We start from the raw sequence: 27,586 nt of genomic DNA, 5'->3' as shown, positions 1-27,586 counted from the left end.
GCATCAGCTAAAATGCAGAGTTGTCAGTGTCGTTAGGGCTCAAGAATATTAGAGCTGGCTTTGCTATAAGAAATGACGTAATAGCAGCTGCCTTTCAACGTAATGATTGAAAGTCATAATTAGATTAGAAAATGACTCTGTATTGTCAAATATACTAATGTAATATCTTGATGTGATTATTGTTTTATAGAAAACTACCCAAGTTTAATTAGAATTTGTCTTTTCTCTGGCTGGTTTGAAAAAGATCTCAACAACAAGCGCCTGCATCAGTTTATGTGACTCTGATCTTTTCATGTAGAATAAGTTACATTACAATTGCCCAAAAGTACGTGGACACGTGGTTCACCCTTGTGAATTCACAGAAATAAATTTAAACATTTGTAAATCACAATATTTGTGTTCATGTGTGTATGAGTATGTATGTGTGTGTGTGTGTGTGTGCATGTGTGTGTGTGTGTGTGTGTGTGTGTGTGTGTGTGTGTGTGTGTGTGTGTGTGTGTGTGTGTGAGAGAACGGTGCTGTTGTAAAACAGTAAAGTGGTTTAACCTCCCATGAAGGTGAACCATAGTAACGTGATGAAACCAATTACCAATCTCGAGATCGTTACAGTAGAGTTCCCATCCATTGTTGGTGTGTCTGTGTATGGAGGCACAGTCCCTGCACACAGCCTGCCGGCAGTATACATCCATACATGGTACTCAGGCAGGGCAGAGTAAACACACAGGCCACATTGTTAGGAAGAAATGCATTAACGAAGAAGAAGCACTGAAGCCCGGCTGATGATGACCTATGATAAAACGTATAGTGCCTTGAGGCGCAGTGTGGCGACAGCCAGGCTGGTTGGGATAAAAAAAAAAAAACAGCTGCAGGGATGAATTTATGTACAGTACTTGTTTGTTGGGGCTTTACACCAGGTTGTCCCAGAAAAAAATTCAGGAAATAAATCAGGAACAAACAGCCTCTTTTACACAACAGGAACTTCTTTCATTTATTACCTGGGCTGCATCCTGCTCCCTAAAAGCAGAGGGGGAAAGTAACTACATAAATTTACTCAAGTACTTTACTTAAATATTCAGTGTTTTTTGCATAACAATTAGTCTGTGAAATGTGAAAACAGTGTGAAAGGTGTCTCTGGTGGTAATGAACCTACAGAGACCCCGCTCGGCTTTGAGCTGCTTTACAGTGAGTCTTGGCTCATTGTTCATGTGTCCTGACCACAACTTTACTGCTCTGGTTCACTCCCAACGCTCTCAGAGTGCCATTTTCGGACACAGCAGGAAGCTGTTTTCAGAGAAGCAGCTGTAAAGAGCCACCGTCCTGACCTGCTCAGCAGCGAACAGCAGACGGACACAGTTAGAGAGCAGCTGGTGGACACGGCGGAGCATTTAGCAGCTAAAGAGCCAGATATTTCCCTCAGGAGCTGGTGCAGACCAAAACCGGAGCTAAAAGACAGAGAGTACTGGACTTAGATTCATCAGTTGGACACAGACACCAGATCCAGACAAATCACCATGTTGCTCTGTAACAGCTGGATGTGGAATAAGCAACTTTTTGTTAACAAGTTCACCATATCAACATAATGTTGATGATATGTCAATGTTATGTTCAGTACTCTACAGTGTCCACTGCCCTTCACCTTAGTGCCCTCTCTTTAGAGTATTTCTACTGTGTTACTTACTTTATATTACAGCCAACAACTTTTTAGTCAGTGAGTCGTTCCACAAATTAGGTCCAGACTGACATTTCTCACCTACTGGATGGATTAAGATGAAATTTTATACAGACGTTCATGTTCTCCAGAGGATGTATCCCAATGACTGTGGCGATCTCGTTTCTCTGACTTTGGTGATCCCCTCACTTTCCAACTTTGCAGCGTTGCTAGAAATTAAATGATCACTCTGAAGTAGAAGACAGGGGAGGTTTTTTCAGAGGCCGGATCTGGCCCCTGACCCCGAGAACCCCTGGGCTACAGTTTGCGATATTCAACATCTCTGACTGCTACCACATGCAGCACCATGCAGACTGCAAACCAGAACTAGAAACACTGTTAGGGCTGTGGATGGGAACGTGTTGTGACATTATTAGCATTTAAACAAAGCTGTGCATTAAGCTGACGTAATACCATTGTCTAAAAAAGACAAAATGAGATTCAAATGACAAGAGCAGGCAATAGGAACAAAACTTAAATGTATTTTACAATTGTTTTAATGTGATTACGTAGTAAAGCAAAAATAATGAGAAAGCAGATCCTTCTACTTTGCAGACAGGTGTCTCATGTTTGTGGAGTTTTCAGTCTGCGCTTCCCACTCGACACATCTCGTTTCCGGCGTTCAAATATTCAAACACTCACTCAACAGCGCACGGCAGAGAAACAACACGATGACTGTGTGGTTAAACTCGTTGCCTAATTATCCTAATATTCAGAGGTCTTCAGATGCAACGAATAAAAGTGTGGAAAAGGGACTTTTGTATTCTGATTTAGTTCCTGATTTTTTTGGGATTCATTTGTCAACCAGGGCAAAAACATCCTGCTGATGCTGAAATATCCTGCATGTAAAATGCAGTTTGGCTAAAGCAGCGGTGGCGTTCGTGATCAACAGCATGTTTTTTCTTCAGGAAATCTTCACAACAGAGCTGCTCCTTTCCTGAAAGGTGCTATGCAAACAAGCTCCGTTTTGAATGAGTTCAGTTAAACATGCTGTCTGACAGACTGTGTGACACAGAGAGGCAGGACGTTCGGCCTGTAGCTGCGCAAAACCACATATGCTTCGAAAAGTTGAGGTTCCAGGGAGGAGAGGATAAGAAATACTGAGAAATGTGAGGAGAAAGAAGGTAAAATGTGATGATTAGAAGGTGTGAGGTTTTTAAAAAAAAAAGAAAAAGGAGGAAAAACAGATTAAAAACAAAAGGGGGGAGCTCAGTAATCATTCAGCTCTGAAAATCTTGACTCAGTTTGACAGTTTTTTATGAAATGATTGGGAGGGAGTCTTGAGAAAGAGATTTAGGGAACCGTCAACTTCCTCGTTTGTCAGAAACAGGTTGTTCTCTTCTCAACTTTCCTTTTTTCTTTTCTCTCCTGACATGAACTGCATCACAAATTATTACATATCATACCGTAGGCAATATGCAACATTTCTGTCTTGCACAACAATGTCTTTTCACTGTGATCTCAAAGTTTTTGATCCACTGCTCAGATGCATTTCCACGGTGTTAGAAAAGTGGCAAATGCGGGGATCAAAACTTAAAATACATCCACTCAAATTTCTGTCACCTCTGGTTCTTTACACACAGTTTGGAAAACATTGAACACAAGTAGAGCAACAACTAAGGATTATTTTCACTGATTATTATTTACTCGATTAGTTGATTAATGGTTTGGTTTACAACATGTCAGAAAATAGAGAAGCCTCACATTAGAGAAGCTGGGACCATAAATTGGTATTTTTACTTGAAAACTGCTGCTGTCATATCAACTTAAGTAAAAACTAAATGCTATTACTGATGTTTTGGCTTCATCACACTTTACTGTACCTACGATTATGAGAAATACGTTATTCGTGAGAATCTTATTTTTGAACCCCTAAGAGCCTTGTTTTAAATGACATTTCATATCATCTATGATGATGTAAAAACATCCGGTTTACACATCAGGTTCTGGTCGTGGTGCAGTTGTAAAATCCTCTCCCCTGATTGGCTGCTGATTGAGTCAGTTATACGCAGTAGAGGAAGTTGTACAGGTGTCTGGTCAAAAGTAGTCTAGCTGACTTTGTCAGCATTCGGCACAGGGGTTAACGAACAGCGTTTCCATCGCCCTTCTCTATTTCCACTACAGTCAGTTTTGTGGTTAAGTAATTGTCAGACTGGGTTAAGTTTGTAAAAGTTAATTCACGTACTTTAATCTTATCATGAGCAGGTTTTAGTTTAAAATAAGAGGAAATCATTAGAAATGAGATAAGACTAATACGGCACGTTTAGCTACCGAGTATCGCAAACATTGATTATGAGAACTTGGCCTGATAATAAAACTTGCTGACGTTGCTCCTTTCTTGTCGATTGACGTGTTTCTTCATTCCTGGTAGGGAGCCACCCTCCTCGCTGCTGCAGCCCACCTCGGTAGCATTGCTGCCCCTTGCGCGGTTCACGTTTGAGTTAGTTGAGTCTGCAGTGACTGCTCACGGTCTGGAGGTACCTCACAGGCTGTTGAAGTTGTTTTGTGAACTCACTGGGTCCGTTTGTCTAGCGAGAAACTCATTTTGATTCTAGCTAGCGAGCTAGATCTGCATGGAGAGAAATACTCTACAGAGAAATTAGTCTCAATACTAGTTAGCAAGCTGGGTCCATGAGAGACAGTGACACAGAATTTCCTTCTGGCTTAGGTATATACCGTCTGGCCAGAGGCTGATAAACTACTTTCCCTCATGGAAAGTCCACACGAATCTGCTGAAAAGCTGGACGTACGAGTTTTCAACCAGCAACACTCATTTGTGGACTTGTGGATTGGCTAATTTTCCTGTTTCAGCAGAGGTATACGGATTTCTCATGCAAAAAAAACTTCTAGAGTATGTGAATAAAAAGGTTCACCTATGCTGCTGTACCACTTCAGTAGTCTGTATTTTGAATGGGTGGCAGCAGGGTGCAACTCTGCCAGCCCTGCTACTGGCGTCCGGTCAGACTAAACAGCCTGTAGCACACGCTACGGTTCAATGCTTATCATGCTGTTTCACACCGTGTACGTTTGATGACGTACCTAAAAAAAAAAAGCTGTGATGTGATGAACGAAACCGGAGTCGACTTGAGGATTTCTCGACTGGTGCGAGAGACTCTGCCCTTCTGAAATCTGGTCTCTTTGTCTTGTTTTCAATTCTCTGCAACCTCTGCTTTCTTGTTGTTTGACAAAGTAAAGGGAACCAGAAATCGTTAAAAGTTACGTGAATGCATTTGAAATTGTGATCACTGCGTTTTTCTGCTGTTGTTCAACTGTGCGCCCTCGTGGCTCTGCTGTTGTTCCCTACGCCCTCCTTGCTGAGAGACACGTGCAGGAAGTTCACTGTACATGTGCTTGTTCTCTGCACAAATGACAAATAAACCGTCTTGAGTATTGATAGAGGCTGGCTCCTCGCCTCCTCCTATTGGATGAACCTCATCCGCAGAACATTTGCAGAAACGCAATCTCACAGTGAAGCAGGGTCGAGCTGGTTTTAAAGTTCAGCTGCTGCGGCTGCAGAAACCTTTTGCATGTTTCTTCATATAAAATGTGTTTCCCAGTTCAGCACTATTGAGTAATCCACCTACTGACTAATCTGTTTGCTGAGACACATGTTGCGTTCTCTTGTCACCCTGCCTTCACTGTGGTGGCCCAGTTGAACTGAAAGCTGGAGCTTGACTGTGAACGTGCAGTTGTTGGGATTGATTGGACTGGTCAGCAGTCGCGCACTAGACAGAGATGTCAAAACCAGCGTCAGACACTAAGTCTGACTCCGTGACATTTGGAAGAAAAGATATGAAACTCTCGCTTTTGGTCCAACCTCCGCTGGCTGGATGTGAACGTGCTTATCCCCGCTCAGCATTACTTGGATACTTAAAGATGCATCAGTAGTGTTTTTTTAGCCACTTGTGGGCAGCAGCACAAGGTGAAAATGAAACAATGACATTTTATCATCTTTTCAAAGATGTTTTGGCTGACACCTGTGAGAGAAAGCAAGAAATCAGAGATTGTCATGGCAATCCATCCAGTCATTAATAATACTAGTAGTAATAGTAAACTTTACTTGTATAGCAAAGTGCTTTAAGGACACGAGAGAAGATAAAAACATAGAGGAGACGAGCCTACATTGGAGAAAATATGTAAATAAAAACAAAAAAACAAGTGAACGGGAATGACAAAATTATAAGGCAATGTACAACTAATTACAAGCTAACCTATCAAGACTTTACTAGAGATTTAAAATAGGACACTGAGGTTGTTAGTCTAATTTCTGGTGGAAAGCCAGTTGGGACAGAGTATAGGACGCCCTACTCCCCTCTGTCTCCAGCCTGGACCTGGGGGACGGTGAGCAACAGCTGGTCAGCAGATCCCAGGCTACGAGCCGGACTGTAGAGAGAGGGAAGGTCAGAAACGTAGGGTGGGGCAATGCCCAAGTAATAAAAGTTTAAAATCAGTTCTGAAGGCCACAGGTGGCCAGCGCAAGGGAGCCTCAACAGGAAAAAGGGGATCACGTTTTCTGGTGTTTGCGGGAACCCAGGCAGCAGCACTCTGTACAGGCTGGAGCCGGTCAATTGATTTTTGGGGCTGAATAAGGAATTACAATGGTCCATCTGGCTGTAAACAACAGCATGTTGAGATCAGCCTGGACCGAAGCGGTGGACTGGCCGAGCTGCTGGCATGGCTGAAAGGAGGAAAAACTCTTTTACATACGCCGCGGCTTCACTGCACTGAGTTACATGTGAGAATCCACCGCATAATATGGGCTTGTTTTTCCGGAGAGAGACCCGTGGTGTCATCATTTCACCGTAGGGACCCCGAGGCCTGCGGAGCCAGCAGGAGGCCTGACAGAGGCCTGTTTGTGTGGCGATGTACAATATGTTCTGTACAGCCCCGAGGCTCCTTTCATGTACATCACACCTCCAGTGTTCTATTGAGAGAGTCCACTGATCCACAACCAGATAATGAAAAGTTCCCAGAACTGGGGGATGTTACATTTCACGCATGGGCGGCCAGTGTGGGATCGAGCAGGTAGCTTTATGAACTGTAATGAAGCTAATTTTTGGGTGTTTTTCAGAGGAGAATAATGGCTCTGGAATGTCTATACACTCTGGATTACAAAATGTTTATCAGAGTCACATCGGTCCTGAACTCATGGAACATCCTGATGACTTTCGTACACTTTTGCCTCCCAGATATCCCGCCCCCGTTCGGCTTTTCCTTTGACTCGCGTCCTCTCTTCCCCCCACAGACTTCTTCGTTGTTCCTTTTGCCCCCGGCTCCGCTGGGCTTCACTTTGTGTCCCGGCTCTGTTCACTTTGCAGCGGGACATGGGAGGCATGTTAGAGGGAGAGAAGTGATCATTAGGGTAGCAGAGGGGAGAACAAAGAGCATGCAGCAGCGGAGAGATAAGTAGAGCAGAAAAAAAAAAAAAAAAAAAAAACTTCCAGTGGGATAAAACAGAGCAGACCCTGACAGAGTGAGGCATCAGTTACCATCAGTCACTGTGTCATCGATAGGAAATGACTCAGCAATGTGATAAGACACGAGTGGCATTTATCCTGAAACAATTAAAGGGGCACTCCACCCAAGATGTGTTTATTCACGGTGCCAGGCAGGAAGTGTGACCAAAAGATGCTATTGGTTGTATTGTGGAAAATTCTGTGTTTTTTGGATTCAGGACCAAACTGTGATTTAAAGTCGGGATCTCTCTGCTTCTGCTCCTTCAGTTTTTTGCACTTTCGTAAAAGTTGAGGGGAACTAGTGACAGAGATTTTTTTTTAACAAAAAAGCTAAAACTGAAGTACCCTTTAACGAGGTAATAGATCCATTGAAATCAGTGATTTTAGTCATTTCTCAGGTAAAAAAACAAAAACAAACATTTGCTGGTTAAAGCTTGACTATTTAACACTATACAGTAACTCAAATACTGCGTGACGGTCACACTAAGTAAGTAGTTTCAAGACGTCAGATTTTCTATAATGGCACGGGGTTTTATTTTGTCATATATCAAAGTCATTGTTGAACATGTTGCACATAATGTGAAATAAACTGTTGATGTGAGCAGCCGGCAAACATCTCTTTTGGCCTGTGAGTTATTCCTCAGAGGGACCCTGTGGATTTTTTTTTGGACCACCAGAGGGTCTATGGAGCAATGGGCCTTACGCAAAAACCACTTGTACGAACCGATTTGTTCCGAAGTGGCACGTGAGAAGGATGTCAGAGAACTTGTCGCAGGGGTGATCCAGACCTGACGTACGAGTCCCGCGCCTTCCACCACAGGCGGAGATAACTCTTAATGAATGTAGAGATTATACATGTCAATGAAATCAGCTAAAATAACATCAACAAATTAGCTAAAATACCATCGATGCAAGGGGGCTTGTGCAAGTGGCTGTGCAGGGGAAACATCCTGTGTTAGATCCGCCAGTATAGAGTGTTGAATATTCCCGTGTCCGATATCTGCATGACCTTCCGTGACTTCTAGCCTCATGTCAAATCATTCCCTCTTTATGTCTGTGACAGTACGTTGTTCTAATCGTTTCGGGTCCCACAATATCGCTGCTGATGAATTTGTTCGGTTTTCGTCTAGTGATTTCTGTCGGTGCGAAATTCCTCTTTTTACTCTTGGGTCACATTTTAATGAGTGAAAATGTCACCGTTGCTGATCACAGCGCAGGCGAGGAGGACCCAAACGCAGACTCAAAGACAGACCGATGGGTTGAAGTAGCTTTAATGGTGAAAAACGGGCAGGTACAGGCAACAGGATTCCTCAAAACCGCAGGCAGCAGGCACACGAGGGGACAGAACCAGATGAGCCGACGGGGAGCTGGTGACGACGGCGGGTCTAAAAAACCGACTTGAGTGGTGAGAAAACTAGGAAAAGGTGTGTGAGTGGGAGGTTAAGCTCAGGTGAGGAAACGGGTGAACAGGATACAGAGGAGGAGCAGATGGTAACAGCAAACGAACACAAGTTCGAGTTCATCAAGCAGAGCAGATGAACTCTTACAGCCATTTTAAAAATTGATGATCAAATCTCACAAACGCACATCACCTCGTGAACAAGGTGGTGTTCATCGGGTCGATAGGTTTGTGCAGTTAAGAGAGTTTGGTGAAACTGAGTTCAAACACTCGTACGAGCGAACCTCATGTAGAAGAGTACGAGAGGTTTAGTAGAACGTAGTTTGGTGAAACGTATTTGCAAAAGCAAAAAAGTTTTTAAGGAAGCAGCATTACGTTTCCTATTAATGTAACAAGGAAGTGTTGTTAATTTACATCCGTGACAAGTTGCAAACACGTTGACACTGAACGAATCAGTAAAATGTTCACAGACAACCTGTTTTTTGTTTTTGTGTTTTTTACACCAAAATACCACAACATCCACTTGTAGCGACTCCAGCATCATTAAACTGTTTTATGGTTCCGTTTAGACTCTCACAGCACCCGGTTCAGGTTCGGGAAAGATCCTGGTCTGGAATTTCTAGGAGACGGGGTTGGAAATGAAGATGTAAAATCCTGGTTTAAAATTTGATAAACAATTTATTCTGTTTTTATTATTTATTTGTTGTCTGTGCCTGTTCTTATGTATCTGAAATCACTGATTCCTACACTTTTATTATTTTCTTATTGATCTACGTAATTACGTCCTAATTATTGGTCAGCGTGTCTTTTCTAAATGTGCTCTGTACATAAATTGACTTGATTTGACAAGAAATCAAATCACATCTTAGCAAAAAGGCAGGAAAACACTGCAACACGGTCTGTGTTAGGCCTGAAGAAGACATGCAATGTGTTTAACAGTCCACAGTCCACGTTAAGCTGCCAGTTTTTCCTTTCACCGGCACTGAGCTTAGCTCAGTTGCTTATTAGTTGTTGTCCATAGAGGAAGTAACAGAGACAGGAGAAACATTATTTGATAATTATCCCATTGTTGTGTTGAGGAGTTTGTCTCACAGTCTTGAATCGTTGGCTGTAAAGCCCTCGGAGATTCGGTGCTGTATGCGATACCGAATTATGCAGGTGAAATGCCGTTCGACTTGAGCCCAACTGGTCTGACTCGAACCTTTTGCAGACCATTTTGCTCTTTCCTCTCTGGTCCTCTCAACACAGTCCCACTCGACCCACAGACCTCGCTGCTCCTCCCCGGGCCACATTTGTGTGTGCGTGAAGCTTCCTGAGCTGCTTTGCATCCACGAGTCACGGATGCAAAACCGCGTTTCCTTGGTGTTGTATCTATGTCCTGCAGCACAGCTGGACAGGTGAACTCAAATAACCCCAGCTGTACAGTGCATCTACAGGCTTCCCAGCAAGGTCTTTATGGTTTAGGTTTCAGGATTTCGGGACATGTAACTGTTGTTTCAACATTACGACAACTATGTTCCATCATGTATTAGGGACCTGCTGCACTTTGAAACATAGTCTGTCCGTTCATGACCAGTGGTTCCCGGAGTTTTTTAAACCAAGGCAACCCATCAGATTGATTTTTTTTTTTTTTTTTTAATCATAGTCTGACTCTATGACTCCATCATAAACTCAGCCATCAAGTAGGTCGCCAGCATAGAGCCACTGGAGGTACCGGTGGCTCTATATTAACGGATTCTTTTCGATTAATCTACCTTTTATTTTCTCGATTAATTGTTAAGTTTACAAAATGTCTGCCAACACTGAAAAATGGCCAAGGTGACGACTTCAGAAGTCTCGTTTTGTCTGAACAATAGTCTAAAACTGAAAGATATTCAGTTTACTAACACAGTAGATTCAGAAAACCGGAGAATATTCACTTGTGAGAAGCTGGAACAACTTGACATTTTCCATCTTAGCTTAAAAAATGAATTGAAAAGATAAAAGATTAATATATCATCAAAATTGTTGCTAGTTCATTTTCTGTTGACTGACTATTCAATCTTTCAGCCCTAAAATATTTTTCATTGTTTGCTCTGACAGTTGCTGTTCCCGACTGCTGTGCACTATAGAAATACAGCATGTTTAAGAATATATATATATATATATATATATATATATATATATATATAAAGGAATAAACTACTCTTGGTTAGCACTTAGCCCGTCCTTAAGGCACCCCAGGGTGCCCCCTAGCACCCACTCTGGGAATCACTGACCTACAAATCTAAAAAAAGCTCTATTTTCATCCGAATGTCGCCCAGTTTTAAGCCAGACACAAACATGTTTTGACCTGCATGTCAATGCTGACTGGGTAGTTGGTGATGTTGCAGTTTCATGTCGTAGAAAACGACATAAAATTGCCCAGTTTGCCCCCCCAGGTAACCTCGAGTGATTGACAGGTCAAAATCTCCCTTTACTCTCCCTCAACCGTCTTCTCACCGGTTTCTTCTTCTCACTTCCATTAAGTTTCAGGGACTTAGACTCGTATTCTTACATTTTCCAGCCTTTCCTCAAATGTACTTGCAAATAAAAATCAGTCCACAATCAGTTACCTACTGCGCTTTTAATAATAATAAAAAAAAATGTCACTGCAGATCTATGCAAATACTATCTGGGAGTGGGTGTTAACAGTGGCTGCTGATATCTGATTAAATGTATCCACGTCATTTACTGTTACGCTGTTACGCTGTTATACAAATTGCTGCCTCTTCACATTGCTGATAAATCTATGGACGATAGTTTTGTTACAGAAATCCCGGAGCTGGGAAAGCCAATTAGGAAAACGGTTTACTTCCCTCCTTCCCAGCGTGTGTTCAGCCGACTCGTTAGACTGTTGAATGCAAACAGGACTGATGCGCCGCCACTTTTTGTGGAAAATTAAAGGTTAAAAACCCCGTGAACGGCAGATGATGAGTCGTGTGTGACGTCAGTCTCCCAGTACAGGAACTAATCTAGACATGATTTAACATGTAGCCACTGTCCCAGGTTCTGCTTGTATGTGTTTTCCAGCCAAGTTAGGGAGAAATATCAGCTGTTCAGTGCCGGAGGTCATGCTGAGGCCAAGTTCCAGGTACTTTCAAGTGGTTCGTCTCGATCGCGATTGGTCAAGCAAATCTGTGGTCACAACCGTGGAGGACTACAACAAACACACAACAATAACCTCTTTTTTACCGTGCTGCGACTCCACGCCCTTATTTTACGTTGGAAACACAAAGCTGTCCAAGCTCTGATAAGCATGTGGGGACAGGATCCAGAGGGAGATGGAATCAGCTGTAAGAGACGGGGATATGAGAGCGTTCGTCAGACCTGGACGACACACCACACAGGGAAACAGTGCAAGGAGAAAGCTACTGGAAGAAAATGAGACAACAAGATCCTCAGCTTAACTTTATTTGCACAGCACTTTACGCCGAACACAGTTGAGTCCAAAGTGTTTTACAGAACAAAAGAAATTAAAGGTTGAGGTTGTGGTTATGGTCTCACTTTAAGTTTGATTTGAAGTTCTGTTATAATCAAACTAGTCTGTTGATACGGAGGTTTTGTTCCAGCCAACTGTTTAAGGCACATTTTTAATGTTACACATAACAATGGTCTGAGTGGAAAAGGTTTCTTACATTTGGCTCGGCTGTGTTGGGTAAATCATGTGTCCAGCTGGTGATTATAAGCAAACTTGAACCAGTGCAGCACTGGGCGTTGTTTTTTTTCCCCTCACACAGCATCACCTGATTGTGACCGATGGGCCCGTTCTGCCTTGACGTTCCTCGACTTGTTTTCTTTTTAAAAGAAATATCAAAACAGCCGATCTTGCAGAACAACATCCACTTGTTGTGACTCCTACATTATCAAACTGTTTTCCGCTTCTGTTCAGACTCTCACAGCACATGGTTCAGGTTAGTGAAAGTTCCCGGTCTGGTTTAACACAGAAAAAGTTCGCACTGACTTCAGACACAACGCGTCCATGTGTTTTGCTTTGTGAACCACAGCCGGGATTGTGGATGTGGGCTCTGCCCTCCAACAACGTCCTGGTGACTCTGCTGCCGTTAATAAACGTAGAACTTCATTCATTCATTCGTTGGATATGAGCGTAATCTGAGGGGGACGGGTTGGTAATTTACTTAACGCTAAGAAGTGGTTTATTCTTTACGGCAGTCTGATGTGGCACCACTGCTCATTTTCCCTGAAGCTTAATCAGCCCAAATGTTATATTTCACAAAAATGTAATAATGTCTTCTGATGTGAGCAGGGGTACTCTTCATTTTAGATGAGGAACATCACCTCCTCTATAAATCTCCATGGGATCCCCTGGTAGCTGATGGAAACATCCTCTTTTCTTTTTTTCTTTTTTTGCTGAAATTTGAGAAATTTGCTGGAAACATGAGAAACTTTTCAATGGACACGTCGCTTGAGTGTTACAGTCCCATAAACTGCCGGTTTCTCTGTCTCCGTAGAGAAGGACTACAGCAGCCTCTGTGAGCGGCAGCCTATCGGACGGTTACTGTTCAGACAGTTCTGTGAGACTCGACCCGAACTGAGACGCTGCGTCAAGTTCCTGGATGCCGTGGTAAGAAGTGAGAGAGAGAGAGTGAGTGTGTATGTTTCTGCCGCAGAGTTTGAGAGTTGTGTCTGGAAAAATACCGTTTTCAATGTGTAGCAGTGTAGAAAAACAAAAGGAATGAAGTGTGTGTGTGTATGTGTGTGTGTGTGTGTGTGTGTGTATAAGAATTCATGAGAAATGTGTGTTTTTTTTTGTTTTCTACCCACCTGCAAATCATCGTCAGCTCGTGTTGTGGTGAGGAGGCGGGAAGCAGGTGTGGAGTAAAAAAAGAGTAAAAAAAGGGTTTGATATAGGAGAGGGTAAGGATGGACAAAAAGATGGTGAGGCATAATAACACAAGTCAAATGTACTATGAACTATAAGACAGGCAAAAATGTGCACAGGGATTAAATACATTAAAACAGTAAGCAACTGTTTAAGTTTAAAGGGTCAGTTCATAGAAACCTTTCTCTAAAGTCCTCAATGGGAAAATAGATTGTTTATCATTTTCTTCCAAACCGACATATTTGAGCATCATACTGCGGTTCAGAGTTTGTCAGGCTGAGGCAACTAAAACTGACGGGATGTAGGCGAGATTTGAGATGAAGTTGGTTTCATGTTTTATTGACGGGGTTAGGATATATGGGCTCCACTTTTGAGTCAAATGTCCTTTAATTCTGATGAGTTCTTCTGGTTGGATTTTTACCAAAGAAAATAAAATAAAATAAAAAAAATTAAAAGTTTGGGAGAAGAGACAAGTTCTTTATTTGCAGTTTACTGACATATTGTATCTAAGAAGACACATTGTCGTCTGGGAAATGTTCCCACGCTGTTTTAAGCCCACGAGGGGTAGGGATGCGCCGATAGTGCCCTTGGTCATTTGATCCAGACTGGTTTCTAATCGGCGCCTGGTATCAGCAGAAACTCCCAGGGATCAGTGTCAGGAGAAAAAGAGTAGGATTGGTGCGCCCCCTTTCAATGGGCTGGGCTCGTGTGCGCGAATGAAATAATAGCTATAGCACAGCTACCTACCTCACTAACTTGGTTAGGGAAAGAGAAACGTTGCTGTCACGGTGAAAGGAAACCAACGCTGAATGTTGGTAGGAGACAGGATGTGACCCGGTCTCTGCAGTTTCAGAGTCACACATGTGATCAACCAACCATCCTCCCCGACCTCCGCAACACACTACATGTAAATAGTCGCCACTGTTCCGACGCGGAGGCAGAAATCTTAAAGACAGGTGGTCGAAAAAACCCGCACAAATAAAACCAAAACTATCTGCACGGCCGGATACCGCTACAGGTGAAGCGGGAAAATATGTGTTTTGTGATTCGGGTGTACTGACCCTTTACGCAACTGCTTTTTTTTAAAAAGCTGTTTGACTTCCATGCGGCTGCGGGAAGCAAATGGCTGAGCTGGGTCTCACGTTGAGCCTCTGATGCAGGAAGTCTGATTATTCTGAAACGACTCCAACACTTGAATTCTGTAGAGGAGGAGGAGGAAGGAGAAGCGGAGTTTAATATCTGTTTAATGAAATGCAGGAACTCTTGACATCTGGGAGCAAAGGAGAGTGAAGTGCGTCAGAGTGTTGCCCTCTTCTACCTCCCCATTTTTAATTGCACACACACACACACACTGAAGCACACACAGAAATGCACTTTCCGTTGACCTCATCCGTTACATTGGATGTCTCGCTTCTCGCTCTACTCACTTTGAGGAATGTTTCAGTTGCGCTGTTGTTTTATTCTTGTGTGCTTGTGTGTGTGTGTGTGTGTGTGTGTGTGTGTGTGTGTGTGTGTGTGTGTGTGTGTGCGCGTGCGCGCGCGGTCTCATTAATGCTGTTTTGCTTTTTTCGGTGCACAGTTGATGAATGATAAACTGCGGTTTCCTCCTCTGCTCTTCACACTCACTCACACGCACTCAGTCGAATGTTGCTTTGAAGCATCTTCTTCCTGTGTTTGGTGTCACCGGTGCACACACCGTACCATTACACTCATCGGACTGGTCGGTTATCACTCGGTATTCCTCCCGGAGGAGTCGTCAGATTACATCTCAGTCCTCAGTTTCTCCTTTCCAACTGTTTTAGCAAAAGTGCCTCGTGTTTTTACTCTCGAGATGCATTAAGGTGCAAGCGCTTCCGGATCACATCAGTTATGGTGTGATGTGACCAATTATGACGTGAAATACGAAGTATTAAGGAAATAGATCAGATAAATGGTTTCCACAATCTATTATTGTTTCTAGCATTGATTTCTATCAATTTCTAAAGACAAAGTCCATCTGAGGCTGCTGGGAGTGTCATTCATTTCTCTGGTATTTGATCATAAACCAATGAACTTGACACATTAAAATGTCAACCTGATGATGACGCTAGATGAAAAGCCAGGGGATTACCAAACTTATTACAATTCACCCTGAGGGGAACATGAGCATCTGAGCCACATCTGATGACAATCCACTCGATAGTTATCGAGATGTTTCATTCACAACCACAAATATCTGTGAATCACCAAAATCGTGAGGATGCATTTTTCTGGGAAGCGTGAACATTTGCTCCAAGTTTTGCTTCAACTCATCCAGCAGATGTTGAGATTCTTCTCTGAATAACTGACAACTTTGACCTACTGGTGGTCATCAAAAGCCATACTGCTTTATCCTCTGGGGACAATGAATGTCTGTTTCGAAATTTCATCGTAATCCATCCAATATTTGTCAGGATACTGTACTGGCCCGGAACGTAAGACGACCCTGATTATAAGGCAACCCCCCTCCATTTTCCAATAGCTGTTTTTGGAAAAAGACGTTTTGAGGAAGCAAAAAAGACTTTGGGGCTCGTACTGCCGAGAAAGTTTCCCGAGACTCTGTCAGGCCACGGAGAACACAATCCTCATTCTTGAAGATATTTCTCTCGTAAAAGTGAAACATGAAATTCGTCAGCTAAGCAGGACGTTAGTCCCATCATCAGTCATGTACTCGCCCACTCTCCCGTAAGACTCTGAAACAGTTAAAGTGGTTTACGTCAGCTGCGGGAATCTTTTCAGACGACTTTTTGTCGCCATCGGAACACTCAGTGACAGCCTGAGAGTCTTGGCTACTTGACAGATGACTCGGTCTCCAGTCTTTTTCAGCAGTGCAGTGTTTCACTCTGGACCAAAATAGTGGACCGACCGGCCAGCTGACTGACAATGCCTCCCCGAGAGCCTTGACCTCAAGCTTCAAGCTTGAGAGAGAGAGATTTAAATACCAATATAAGGAATATTTGAAAAATTTCGGCAGCCCTTCTGTCAGCCAGTGTGGTCATCATGAAGAGCAAAGTGCTCGAGGTTATTCTGTTCTGTCTGTCTCTGACCTTGTAATTGATAAAACACCATGTGAAGTTATGTCACGTATGTTTGTCAGTCAAGGGATCAGTAATTCTTTGCAGTCAGATCTGATGAGCGGAGGTGGAAGGGTTCATGAAGACCACGTCGAGGCTCCACTCCGCCTGACCAGCTCAGCCAAACTGCTTTTCAGCTTTCAGGCGTCCGGCGGATACAACTCACATACGAGGCAATTATGCTCTCTTTTACCCCACAACCGCTTCCCGTCTCTTCTCTGAGAGCTCTGCGAGAGGACGAGATGGAGAGGGAAAATGAGATTTGAACCGTCTCCGCTGTCACTTAGCATTAGTTTACAGGCTCTTGCTGCAAAAGGGGAGAGGAAGCACTTTGGAGTTTTCCAGTCAGGCTCAGTTTACTGCAAGTCATTCAGAGGGATGCTTGAGGTGAGGGGGAGTAGATACGGTCAGTTCATGTACTGCACGGTGTGGAACAGGGCTCCCAAAACACTTAAATCTGAAGTCACGGCCAGGGAGGTCTTCGGTGGACGCACAGAGAGCTGGTGGTGCAGCTGAGCAATAATTCCGTATCAATGTTTATTGACTTTGAGTGCTGTCATCATGTCATCGTGATGGTCGGACCAATCCGTGTCGTTGTTGTACAAAACGCCAAGTATGCTAAATGAGCGATCGTGAGCAAATCTACAACGAACGCAACGAGGCATTGAAATGTCTGTTATTGTGAGTAGAAGGATGAAATAACGTTTCATATGTATGAGCTGAGTCTTGATTCCACAATTTCATATTTATGCATTCATATTTATTCAATATTGAAAGCTTAGCGTTCGGGCTGCAACTAAGGATTATTTCATTATGGATTGATCTGCAGAATAAAAATGCTAATCAGCATTTCAAAGAGCACAAAGGGATTTATTCAGATGTATCATCTCGTCTGTGCGACGGTCAAAAACCCTATAATGCTCAACTTACTATGGCAGAAGACCAAGGAGAGCAGCATATTCTCACATTTGAGATGCCGGAACAATTATCAAAAATAATGAGTGATTACTTTTCTTTTGATTGACTCTACGTTGGGTCCATAGCTAATGGTACATGCGCCGTTGTCACTGTTTTCTGCGTCCACGAGGAAGCCGCGCTGCAGTCACGAGCTACACAGAAGCAAAAGAGACTAATTTCAGTCCCGAGACGTCTAATAAAGCCGAGAGCCAAAACAACTTGAATTTTATTAAGTTCATTACAAATGTTATACTCCCTTACATAATAGATTAGTGTGCACAAGGATAAAAATCAGTGTGCAGCCAGAGATAGAAGCAAGTACTGTATATGCATCCTTTTTGTCAGAACTATGAAGATTTATAAAGCACAGATTTATTGACTAGCAAGCAAAATGAATATGTCTCTCAGGCAGCTAATTTTTCCATCTCTACCTTAATCGTATCACTCTCAGGTCGCTCTAGTGTGCACATTCACGCCACATTTTCTGTTTTTACAAACATGCGACTGTGTGGGAGAGATGACCCAGGGATGTTTTGTGTGTATACGTGTCCTTTACACACTTGACCCCCAGAAAACTGCATCCAAGAGGTGGTTCTGAGGCTGCCTAATATGGTAGCTCTACTTAGGGATGCTGACGACAGAGCTCCTGTTCCAGCTTCTGCGGCTCACTGTGTATTTTTCTGCAGGCCGAGTACGAGGTGACTCCAGATGAGAAGAGGAAGGAGTGCGGTCAGGAACTCATCGACAAATACTTCAACCCAAAGGTAGCTGCTGCTTTTGTGAACCTCTGTCACTTTCTGTGTTTCCCTAATTAAAGAGATGTGCTAACTGACTAACTAATTCTCTCTACTTGATGTCAGTGTGTGTCTTCATCACATCACAGGTAGGAGAGGGCCCAGAGTGGGCAGCAGATCTGGTTTTGCCCTTTCCGGATGCAGTTTTTTAGGATCACACTGATGGTTTTTGCATGTTTTAGCCCTTCAACTACCACTTCCGTGTACTTTAAATTACTGGAGACCATTTGCCAAATCACACCATGAATTTTATAGATAGTTGTCAACCTTCTGGACGGCCACTGGCTTGCACTTGAGTACGTTTATGTGAAGCATCTGTAAAGTCTGCACACCATGACCTTTACCAAAAAGGATTGCTATGAAATATGCAATGAAAGTACACTATAAAAATTCTGCTTGAATTTGACTAACATCCCACCAATTTTAATTTGAAAGCAACATTATTAATGCATCAGAGGCACTGTACTAGTGACCGTTTCGAAACTCTTCCTGATGCTGCGTTCAACAATACTCACGTCACCCTTTTCGTGACGTCCATGTTTACTCGCTATTTTTATTCTCAATGAGATTTTTTCTGTAATTGCTTTTCTGTATCTTAAGTCTAACCCCTTTTCTTCAGGCATACTTTTTAAATGAAAGAAAGATTAAACTTTATAGAAAGAACAGTGTCACAAGCAAGTGTTTCAAATTACAATCCAATCACAAAATTAAAGAGACAAAATATCCTCTCTCCCCCCAAAAAATGACAAAACGAATGAACTAGAAAAGAAAAACAGAGAAGATAATTATGCTATTTAAAATCCCCAATCAAATCAAACTTTGGATTGGCTCTGGTTTATTTTCTGAGAACAGAGTTTATCAATACAACACATCACAGCAGGTTAGTTCTGCCTGGGAAAAGACTCCTCGCTGGCTCCCCAGCAGACACTCGGCCGGGCCACCAGCGTCACCAGACGCCGGTATTTGCTTGAATGTGGGCTGTGACGCTGGGTCAGGAAACAGCGTCTAATGCCGACGTCAGTCTGACGTGGAATACTGACGACAGCCGACGCTGATATTTTGTCGGTTGTTGCGCTGTTAAGTAACCAAACAACAGTGTCTTCCAAAAATCCCATTCCAACACCATCTCGACATCTATCCAACGTTAGGGTTGTTATTCCGACGTTACATTTGACGTCCGGTGCCAGCTGGCTCATTACCACTTAGCCAGAAAACAGGGGATCAGAAATCGAAGCCGCTAATCTGACACTACTGGAATGATCCTCAAAAGATAAAAAGAGATATTAACCCTCTGCGGTAGCCACGATCACATACATCCTGCTCTTTTACAGCAAAAACACAGGCACAATGGACATTAACCGACATCATTACGATGTAAAAGAGCCAGATGCCAAAGGGCAGTCTCATATCTGCGGTCCCAGGCAGGTTGAAGCTTCCCTCTGTTTTTCTCGATAATTCTGTCTGTCTCTGTGTAAGTCAGACTGCGTATGTGCAAGTCTGGACATGCCGAAGCCTGCAGAGAGTCGAGGACGATCATCTGCCAGCATTGTTGTAAAACCCAGTTCATCCGGCTTTCCTCTGTGAGTTTACTGTCAGTGTTGAGTCACGGTGTTTACCTGGGCTTAATGTCTTTTTTGTGATGCAGTCGGAGGACCATGTGCCTGAGGTGGAGGACGACATGATGTCTCAGTGCACTGAGAGGCTGCAGCAGGAGGCCTGCAAAGAGCTCTTCAAGGACTGTACCAAGTAAGATCACAGTGGGCCCATCTGTGCTGGTTTATTTTGCCAAGCCCCTTTCACACGGGGAAACTCTGATATTGCTTGGTCAGAGCTGTCGTGTCCTTGGTCACGTTTCTGGAAATAACCTAATTAATTAGGAATAATGAAGGGACACACCTGGCAGTTTGGAGGAACAACAGACAATAATGTATAGAGGCAAAACTTACGAGAAAAATGAGCCGTTAAATGAATAGATAAAGTGTGAAATTATGCGATTTTCTTTTAAATGCTCAGAAAATTTAAAGGCGTTTGGTTAGTGAGGTTCTACTGGGAGACTATACACCCCATGACCTCCGTGCCTCTAAAATCTTGGCTTCTTTCTCTCTCTTTTTAAAACTTTTTTTATATTTGTTCATGTGTCGGGGACAATGCCCACATTTCAGCAAGGGAAAATGAGCTAAATCAAAAGGTGTGTTGATGTTTTCGCCAGTTCTTCATTAAAGCGTGAGTTAAAGGGCCCAACACACACACTTACCATCTTCCTTTGATATTGCGGTACAAGCCGTCTTTTTTTCATACTGTTTCTACTTGATTATTGTCATTATTTAGTTGTGGTCTCACCCATTAATGCTCAAAGTCGCTTATATCTTCTTGGGCCCTTTTTAAGTATAAATAAAGAAGAGAGAGAGTAAATCAACACATAAAGTTCAGCCACGTGCTGCCCGACCTGTGTGGGTCCATGTAGCGCTGACGAAAAATCCTGTCCGATGAACGAGTTGCCTCATTCGTCTTCATTTTCAACTTCAAATCCTGCCGGTTCATTTGTGAACCTCAGGTGTAAAACTCACCCTAGTGCTGATTCAGACTGTAAATACAGACAGAAAGCGACCTGAACATGCACTGAAATCATCAGTGGTTGATAAAATTAAGCACATTCGATTTTCCTGACAATAGGTCGCGGTATATTCAGCGAATATATTACTGACCTTAATAAATAAATTCAGCAAGTTCCGCCGAATTTAACCACAACATATCACATTGTGCACGCATGCAAAATTTTATCTGTTTACCATAGAATAAAACATCCCTTTGTGTGAATGGAATCAGTTTGAGCTCAACCCGCATCTCTTTCTCTCTCTGTGAGGTTTCTGTTCTCTGGGCACTTAAGAAGAAATCCTGTGCTTCAGATACAATCATGCACTGTGAAACGCATCAGAACAAGTGCTGCTGGCCCTCGCAGAAAGCTGACAGTCTGTGCACTGACCTGAATGTCGGCTCTGTCTCTGTGTTCGGGATTTGGCAGAGTCCCAGAGTCTTTCAGGTTCCAAGAGTCAAGTCCAAGTGAAGTCACGAGTCACCGTGGCCTCACTTGCTGAGTCACCGGCATGGATGTCAGCGAATTTGCAGTTTCTTTTTTGTTGTTTCTTTATGAGTCTGAAATCGTCTAATTTGTGACTTATGGCCAAATTCGAGTCCCAAGTCATGTGACTCGAGTCTAAACTTGCGTTGGATTCTGATTGGCCCGGAGGAGGAAACGGTACACACACTCGTGTTTCTTGAGCACATGAGCCCAGTGCCAGGTTGTCGGCAAGTGTCTCCCGTAGCCCACACGTGATGCATGACTTCAGAGCAGTATTCAGCGCCATTCCACAATTCACCGCGGTCTGCTGCAATCAACAGGCAACAAGTTCAAGTCTCTCTTAAAATCATAATCAAATATATTATCTTAATTGGATGTATAATTATCATATTGAATATCTGATGCTATAAAGATAAATCCTATCCTGTTATTGATTACAAAGAAGTACATTCATTTCCAAACAATAACATCACGTTATATCTTTCATGTAGACACTTAACTGCTCTATTAATTGTTTTACTCCGTGGAAATTAATCATGTGGAAATTAGATAAAAGCAGAGCATCTGAGCTTGATTGAGCTACGTATTCGCACGAGCCACGTGATGACAGGATTTTTCCTCAATAATCGACCGTGTCCTAATGAGCTCTGGCGAAACCTCCGCATACTGGCAGTGTTAGCAGGCATCCGGCCACTGACGCCAGGAGTACGTTACAAAAACGGGCCCCTGAGTACCAGCAAATACCGGGGTGTAGTGTGGGTTGTTGTGACATGCCCTCTTACGTAATCCGTCAGTGCATTCAAAATGTATGAGATTCTGGGTATACCGGACATATTTTAGCCGTCTCAATGCTTAGCTAATACATCCAGCGGTCATATTGAATCCATGGAACCATAGTTACCTCCACCAAGGAGACGTCAACCGATTTGCACCGAACTCGGTGGAGAGACTGGGCGAGGGGCCAGGGAAGGACCCAGCACGTTTTGGGGCTGATCCGGATCATTTACTTTGAATTTGGATTTTTTTCTCTGAAGTCTGGTGTATGTTGTTGTTTGACATTGGCGGAGGTCTGGGCTCCACTGAGTGCCATTCTAGTTATATAAGTAACTCTCATTTCAACGTCTTAAGTATATTTACGTAGGCACTGTGCTTAAGTGCAATTTTGAGATACTTGTACCGGATCCATTTTCTGCCAGTTCATGATTCTACTCCGCTACGTTTCAGAGGAAAATACTTTACTTTTTACTCCACTACGTTTATCTGATGGCTACAGTATTTATTTATATCAGTATTTTACATGAGAACAAGCGATAAGCGATACAGACGGGCGCCCTGTCCAGGGTGTCGACCCAGTGTCAGCTGGGATTCCCTCCCCTCCGCGACCCTCAAAAGGATACGCGGTATAGCCAATGGATGGATGGATGGACATTTGATAAGTTCATAAAAGGCCACGCGTTGTTAAAGATCAGACCAGTGGTTCCCAGCCTTTTGGGCCTTGGGCAAACAAAGCTCTTTCATAGCATTTATTGTTTGAAGTCAAATCATTAGATATTTCACAAAAACAGAAAGAAAAACGAGAGAGATGAGAAGAAACTCCAGAAACAGAAAGGAGATTTGTGTCAGATACAATCAGATGTCAGTCACTGTATGTATATTGTACAGATAATACGTCAGTACTTATGCTTAAGTAGGATTTTAAATGCAGAACTTTTACGATGGAGTATTTTTACATTGTTGTATTTGTCATCTACTTTGAGAGCATGGAGTTCAAGGTATCGTCACAGATTTTCCACAGATTACTGTTTTGGCCTGGAACTACTTGACTTTCTCTGGAAAAAGGCAAATAACTGCTGTTTATATGATACTCTCAGACAGATACAAAAGAGATAAAGTTCGCGACAGCAGCCTCATGCATGTATCATTAGCCCTTGGGTTTGTAACTGGAAATGTTCTCCAATGTTTCCCAAATGAGGAAGTTCAGTTCATAACAAGTGAGGGCACTCTGCGATCCAGAACAGAACACTTGCCCTCTTAAAATCAGGAAGAAATTTGAGCGCGGTGAAGTCGTGCAGTCAGGATGAATACGGAACAAGAAAATAAAGAGTTCCCCTCAAAACAAACAGGAGGTAAATACACACAGGACTGAAAGAAAAGTAGTTTGTTCATTAGTTTCTGACGAGAGAGAGCGTCTCTGTTCATCCCATAAACAAAACAGTCACACATTGAGTAACATCCTCTAACGGCTCTGCTCATGCTCGTTGCGTAGGCGGCACAGAGGCCATCTTTTTTTGTTGTTTTTTTTAAGCCACACCAAGTACAAGACGAGTAATGTGCGAGTGCTACTGCTGTATTCGGTATGAACGCCACAAACCCTGTTCATCTTCTTCTGTCTGATAAAAAGCTAAAGGATGAGTCTGGTGACGTTCTGTATTTTTCTTTCCGTCCACAAATCTAATGAAATCAATTACAACTCTTATTATCTGAGTCCAAGAGTCTCATTTCTCATTCTACCTTCAAACAATAATAATGAACCTTCTCTCTCTGCTTCATCTCTGCAGCGTATCCGACCTTTACGCAGTTACATAGCATCACTGCTTCCTACTTATAGAGCAACTATGTGCTAATCCTAAACATGAATCTTAATCTTAATCTTAATCTTAAATTTCATTTCTGGGGGTCACAATTTGATTCGGAATCTGTTGTGATTTAATAATACTGCAGTCAGTTGTGCAAGTGTGTTTGACTGTAGAAAGGTGACGTCATCTCATCTCGGGGTTTTTAACATTGCTAACATGTTTCAAATGCTAGCAATTATCATAATCATGTTCTATATATTATATTATATTGTAATTTATTGGATCAAATTGAGTTATCACACACTGTGTCAGCGTTTCGGCCGGAGCAAATCCTTCCTGTAGTGGTGCACTGCAGCGAGAACCCAGAACAAAATCTCTTCCTGAAGGCAGCGTATTACCTGAGTTAAGCTCCTTTCTCGGAAGATTATTCAATTTGAAATGAATTCAAACTCTTCATTTCATTTGAAACCGGGCTGGTTAGATGACTCTTTCTGGCACTGCACTCGGAAAGTGCTGTAAACCTGACTGGCCCTGTGATTTGGCAGCACATAATTCTGCCTTTTCGGTTATGTGGATGTAAGTGAACCGTACATAATTAACATACACAAATAAATAAATAAATAAATCTCCATTCTTACATGAAGAGTTTTTGTTTTTTTTTGTTTTTTTTTAAACACCAAACCCTACCTCGAAGCTGATCACCAAAATCTGAAGTGAAGCTCAAATGTGACAGTGTAATGTTTGAAAGAAGAAATAATACATTTGCCCTCTTACAAACTAAAAGTTTATAATTTGTATGCAAAAAAAGACACTTAGTTACTTAAAAGTAAGTGTGACTTTGCTGAGTCTGTTTGTGCTGCTGTCGCACTACGTTTTAACGCGTCAGTGGTTTTAACAGACGTAACCAAACCGGGAGCCGTGCTTGTCGCTCTCGGTCACATCGGCGAGATGCCGGTGTCTTTAAAGAGAAACTTGACGCAAAGTTGTAGCTCTGTCCTGCCCCCTTCAATGCTGTCAAACCCTGAGCGGTGGGGAGGATGTGGGTTACTAGCGTCAGTCTCAACCTCTGGGTGACAGCCGAACTGATTAGTTGATTGATAGCAAATTAAATCCGGAAATATTTTGATAACTGATTAATCATTTCAGTCATTTTCCAAGCAAAATTGCCAAACATATTCTAATTTTAGCTTCTAAAATATGAGGATTTGCTTCTGGGAAACTACCACCAGCATTTTTCACTGTGTTATTTTTATTTTTTTAACATTTTATTGACCAGATGACTAATTGATTAATTGGGAGAATAATCATACACTTACTCTCAGTCATTTCAAATCCAGAGTCTTATGTATGTAACTGAGCAGCAGCATGTAAGAAGCCGGATTTTGTGGTCAAGAGGACAAAATTATTGGGTGTTCTCCAAAAAAGGCATTTCTTTGTACAATACAGTGACTGAACAAAGGATTTTTTACTATTTTACGACAATTATTTTCTAAGATTTTTGAGAAAATAGCTCATGAAATGTCAGAAAACATCATACTTTGCAAAGTAGGATGTTAAACAAGCATGTTTGGTTGTTTAGCCTATAAAGTGTCAGACATAGTAAAAAAATACCAAACAATTCTATCTTCAAATGCTATTAAACACACCAAGGAGAGGACGTCATCAGGTGTCGTCCAACTTTTCCTTGGACGTTTTGACCCTGAACGACATCGTCCTCCAGCCGTGGGGTCGGCTGTGATGGCCGGTCACTGCCCATCGTCTCCTGGCTTCAGGCTCAGCTCCTCCCTCCTGTCCCAGAGCCAACAAGAGGCTCTTTCCGCTGCCTCCCCCCAGCCTGCGAACAGCTGTCTCTCAATCCCCTCCTGCTATTCCCAGAGCTGTGAGCATCTTCCACACAGGCCGGGAAGCCCCTGCAGCCAACCTCAGCTGGAAATACCCGGGCCGGCCACCCTTTGTCCCTGCATTGTTGGACCAGGTCCTAGTTCTTGGTGGCCTACCTCCCCTCGCCTCCTCTGCCCTTGTGACTATGTCAGGCTCTTAGGCATATTCAGGTTACAATGATATAAAACTTTTAAATGATTAATCGATCATCAGAATTGTTGCAAATTTCCTGTGAAGCAGCAAATCAGTTAATTATTTCACCTCTAAAAGCTCACAGAGAATCTTGGGTAGTTAGTTTTATTTAATCAGGAATCATGGCCACACTAATTACAGCAGTCACGAATATAGTGAGAAATATAAGCTGCCAAAGAGGAAGAGGAGAGTCTCCAACTTCAAGCTGTGTTGGCGTTCATTCCAGCAGTGAGATGCATTGAACTGGAAACCAGTCCTCCCCAGTTCAGAGTTGGCATGAGGAACGTGGGTAATGAAGGGAAATTAAAAGAACTGTATCATTACTCTGTAAATGCCACTTCTGACCACAGCGGGTGCTGCGTAGCAAAAGTTGCCGCTGGTTGAGTTGCTGTGTGCAGCAGGATTTTGGACTGTATATGACCCGCAGGTTCTCTTTACTGTGTTGTTTCCAGACTGATCCACGACTACCTGAGCGTGGCGCCCTTCGCGGACTACCTCGACAGCATGTACTACAACCGGTTCCTCCAGTGGAAATGGCTGGAGAGGTAAAGTTGCGATGTCTCAGTCTCTAACTTTCCCTCTGTTTTATCTGCAGCCGTTTCTCCACCTATTATGCACAATGCATAATCTCTTTACACACACACACACACACACACACACACACACACACCACTTAAAAGCTCACTTAGGCTCGTCTAGAGGCCACATTAGCCTTAAACTCCATCTCAGTAACCAGTAACGACATGCTCAGCGAGTTGCTTCATTCCTTCCTCTCCCCAGTGTCCTCATGTCCTCGGGGCGACAGGGCTGAGAGCAGCGCAATCCGCGAACTTCAGGGTGACGTCAGCGTTACGTGTTTCGTGATAGGAGCTTGACATTGCTCAACTTGCACAGTTTTTCCAGCAGTGAGGCGGCTTTCCGGACACGCCGTCTTTGTGGAGGTTACACGTGTAACGCCTGAGAAGGCCTTTTTTTTTTCTTTTTTTTTTTTTGTAATTATGGGTGGTGATGCAGGAGTGGCAGCAGGTAATTCTGTCTAATCGGGTCTTATAATCACAGCAAAGAGCATTCATAAGGCTAGAAACTCGTGCGCAGACCAAACTGTTTCCTCTTCAGTTATGTAGAGTTTCATTAAAAAAAGAGGTCCATCCTGACATGTTGACACACAGACAGACACACAAACACGCACGAGCTAAAGATCCCGGGTTCCCACAGGTAGTCTCCTGGGGAATAGGGAGCTGATTCTGGCGACAATTCCCAGGGGATACCAGGTTCTCAGCTCCTGGTGTTCAACCCTACTCACTGTGATGTACAGAATCACCTAGGTCTTAACTTGTTGGTGGAGAAATAAGTCTGTCATCATAATGGCTGTTATGAGTTCTATCGCTTTTATTTACAGACAGAGAAAGTTTGTCTGGACCTCCGATGGTTCCCAGACTCGAAAACCTCAGCGATGCTTTAAACAAGCTCTATATCCTGGACTGGACTGAGTGTTTGGGTTTTATGGTTAAACTGCTGTTCTTCAGGGATCAGCTGAGACAAGCCCCAGGAGACTCTCCGCGATTTAGTGACGTAAATACAAAAGATCAGG

The 27,586-nt window shown here is 43.0% G+C and overlaps 1 protein-coding gene across 2 annotated transcripts in view; it reads left to right on the top strand.

Annotated features, from left to right (window-relative positions):
* The window catches only part of grk6 (G protein-coupled receptor kinase 6), a 62,189-nt gene that overhangs the window by 18,375 nt on the left and 16,228 nt on the right, over window positions 1–27,586 (top strand). For both annotated transcript variants that reach the window (XM_040151211.1, XM_040151212.1), the window contains exons 3-6: window positions 13,054–13,166; window positions 18,160–18,237; window positions 19,913–20,013; window positions 26,448–26,540. In XM_040151211.1, coding sequence (XP_040007145.1) covers window positions 13,054–13,166; window positions 18,160–18,237; window positions 19,913–20,013; window positions 26,448–26,540 — 385 coding nt within the window. The remainder of the gene's footprint in view (window positions 1–13,053; window positions 13,167–18,159; window positions 18,238–19,912; window positions 20,014–26,447; window positions 26,541–27,586) is intronic.

The sequence above is a fragment of the Xiphias gladius genome, chromosome 17 (assembly GCF_016859285.1).
Source record: "Xiphias gladius isolate SHS-SW01 ecotype Sanya breed wild chromosome 17, ASM1685928v1, whole genome shotgun sequence".
In the NCBI taxonomy this organism is placed as follows: domain Eukaryota; kingdom Metazoa; phylum Chordata; class Actinopteri; order Istiophoriformes; family Xiphiidae; genus Xiphias; species Xiphias gladius.
This window is presented reverse-complemented; position numbering and strand designations above follow the sequence as displayed.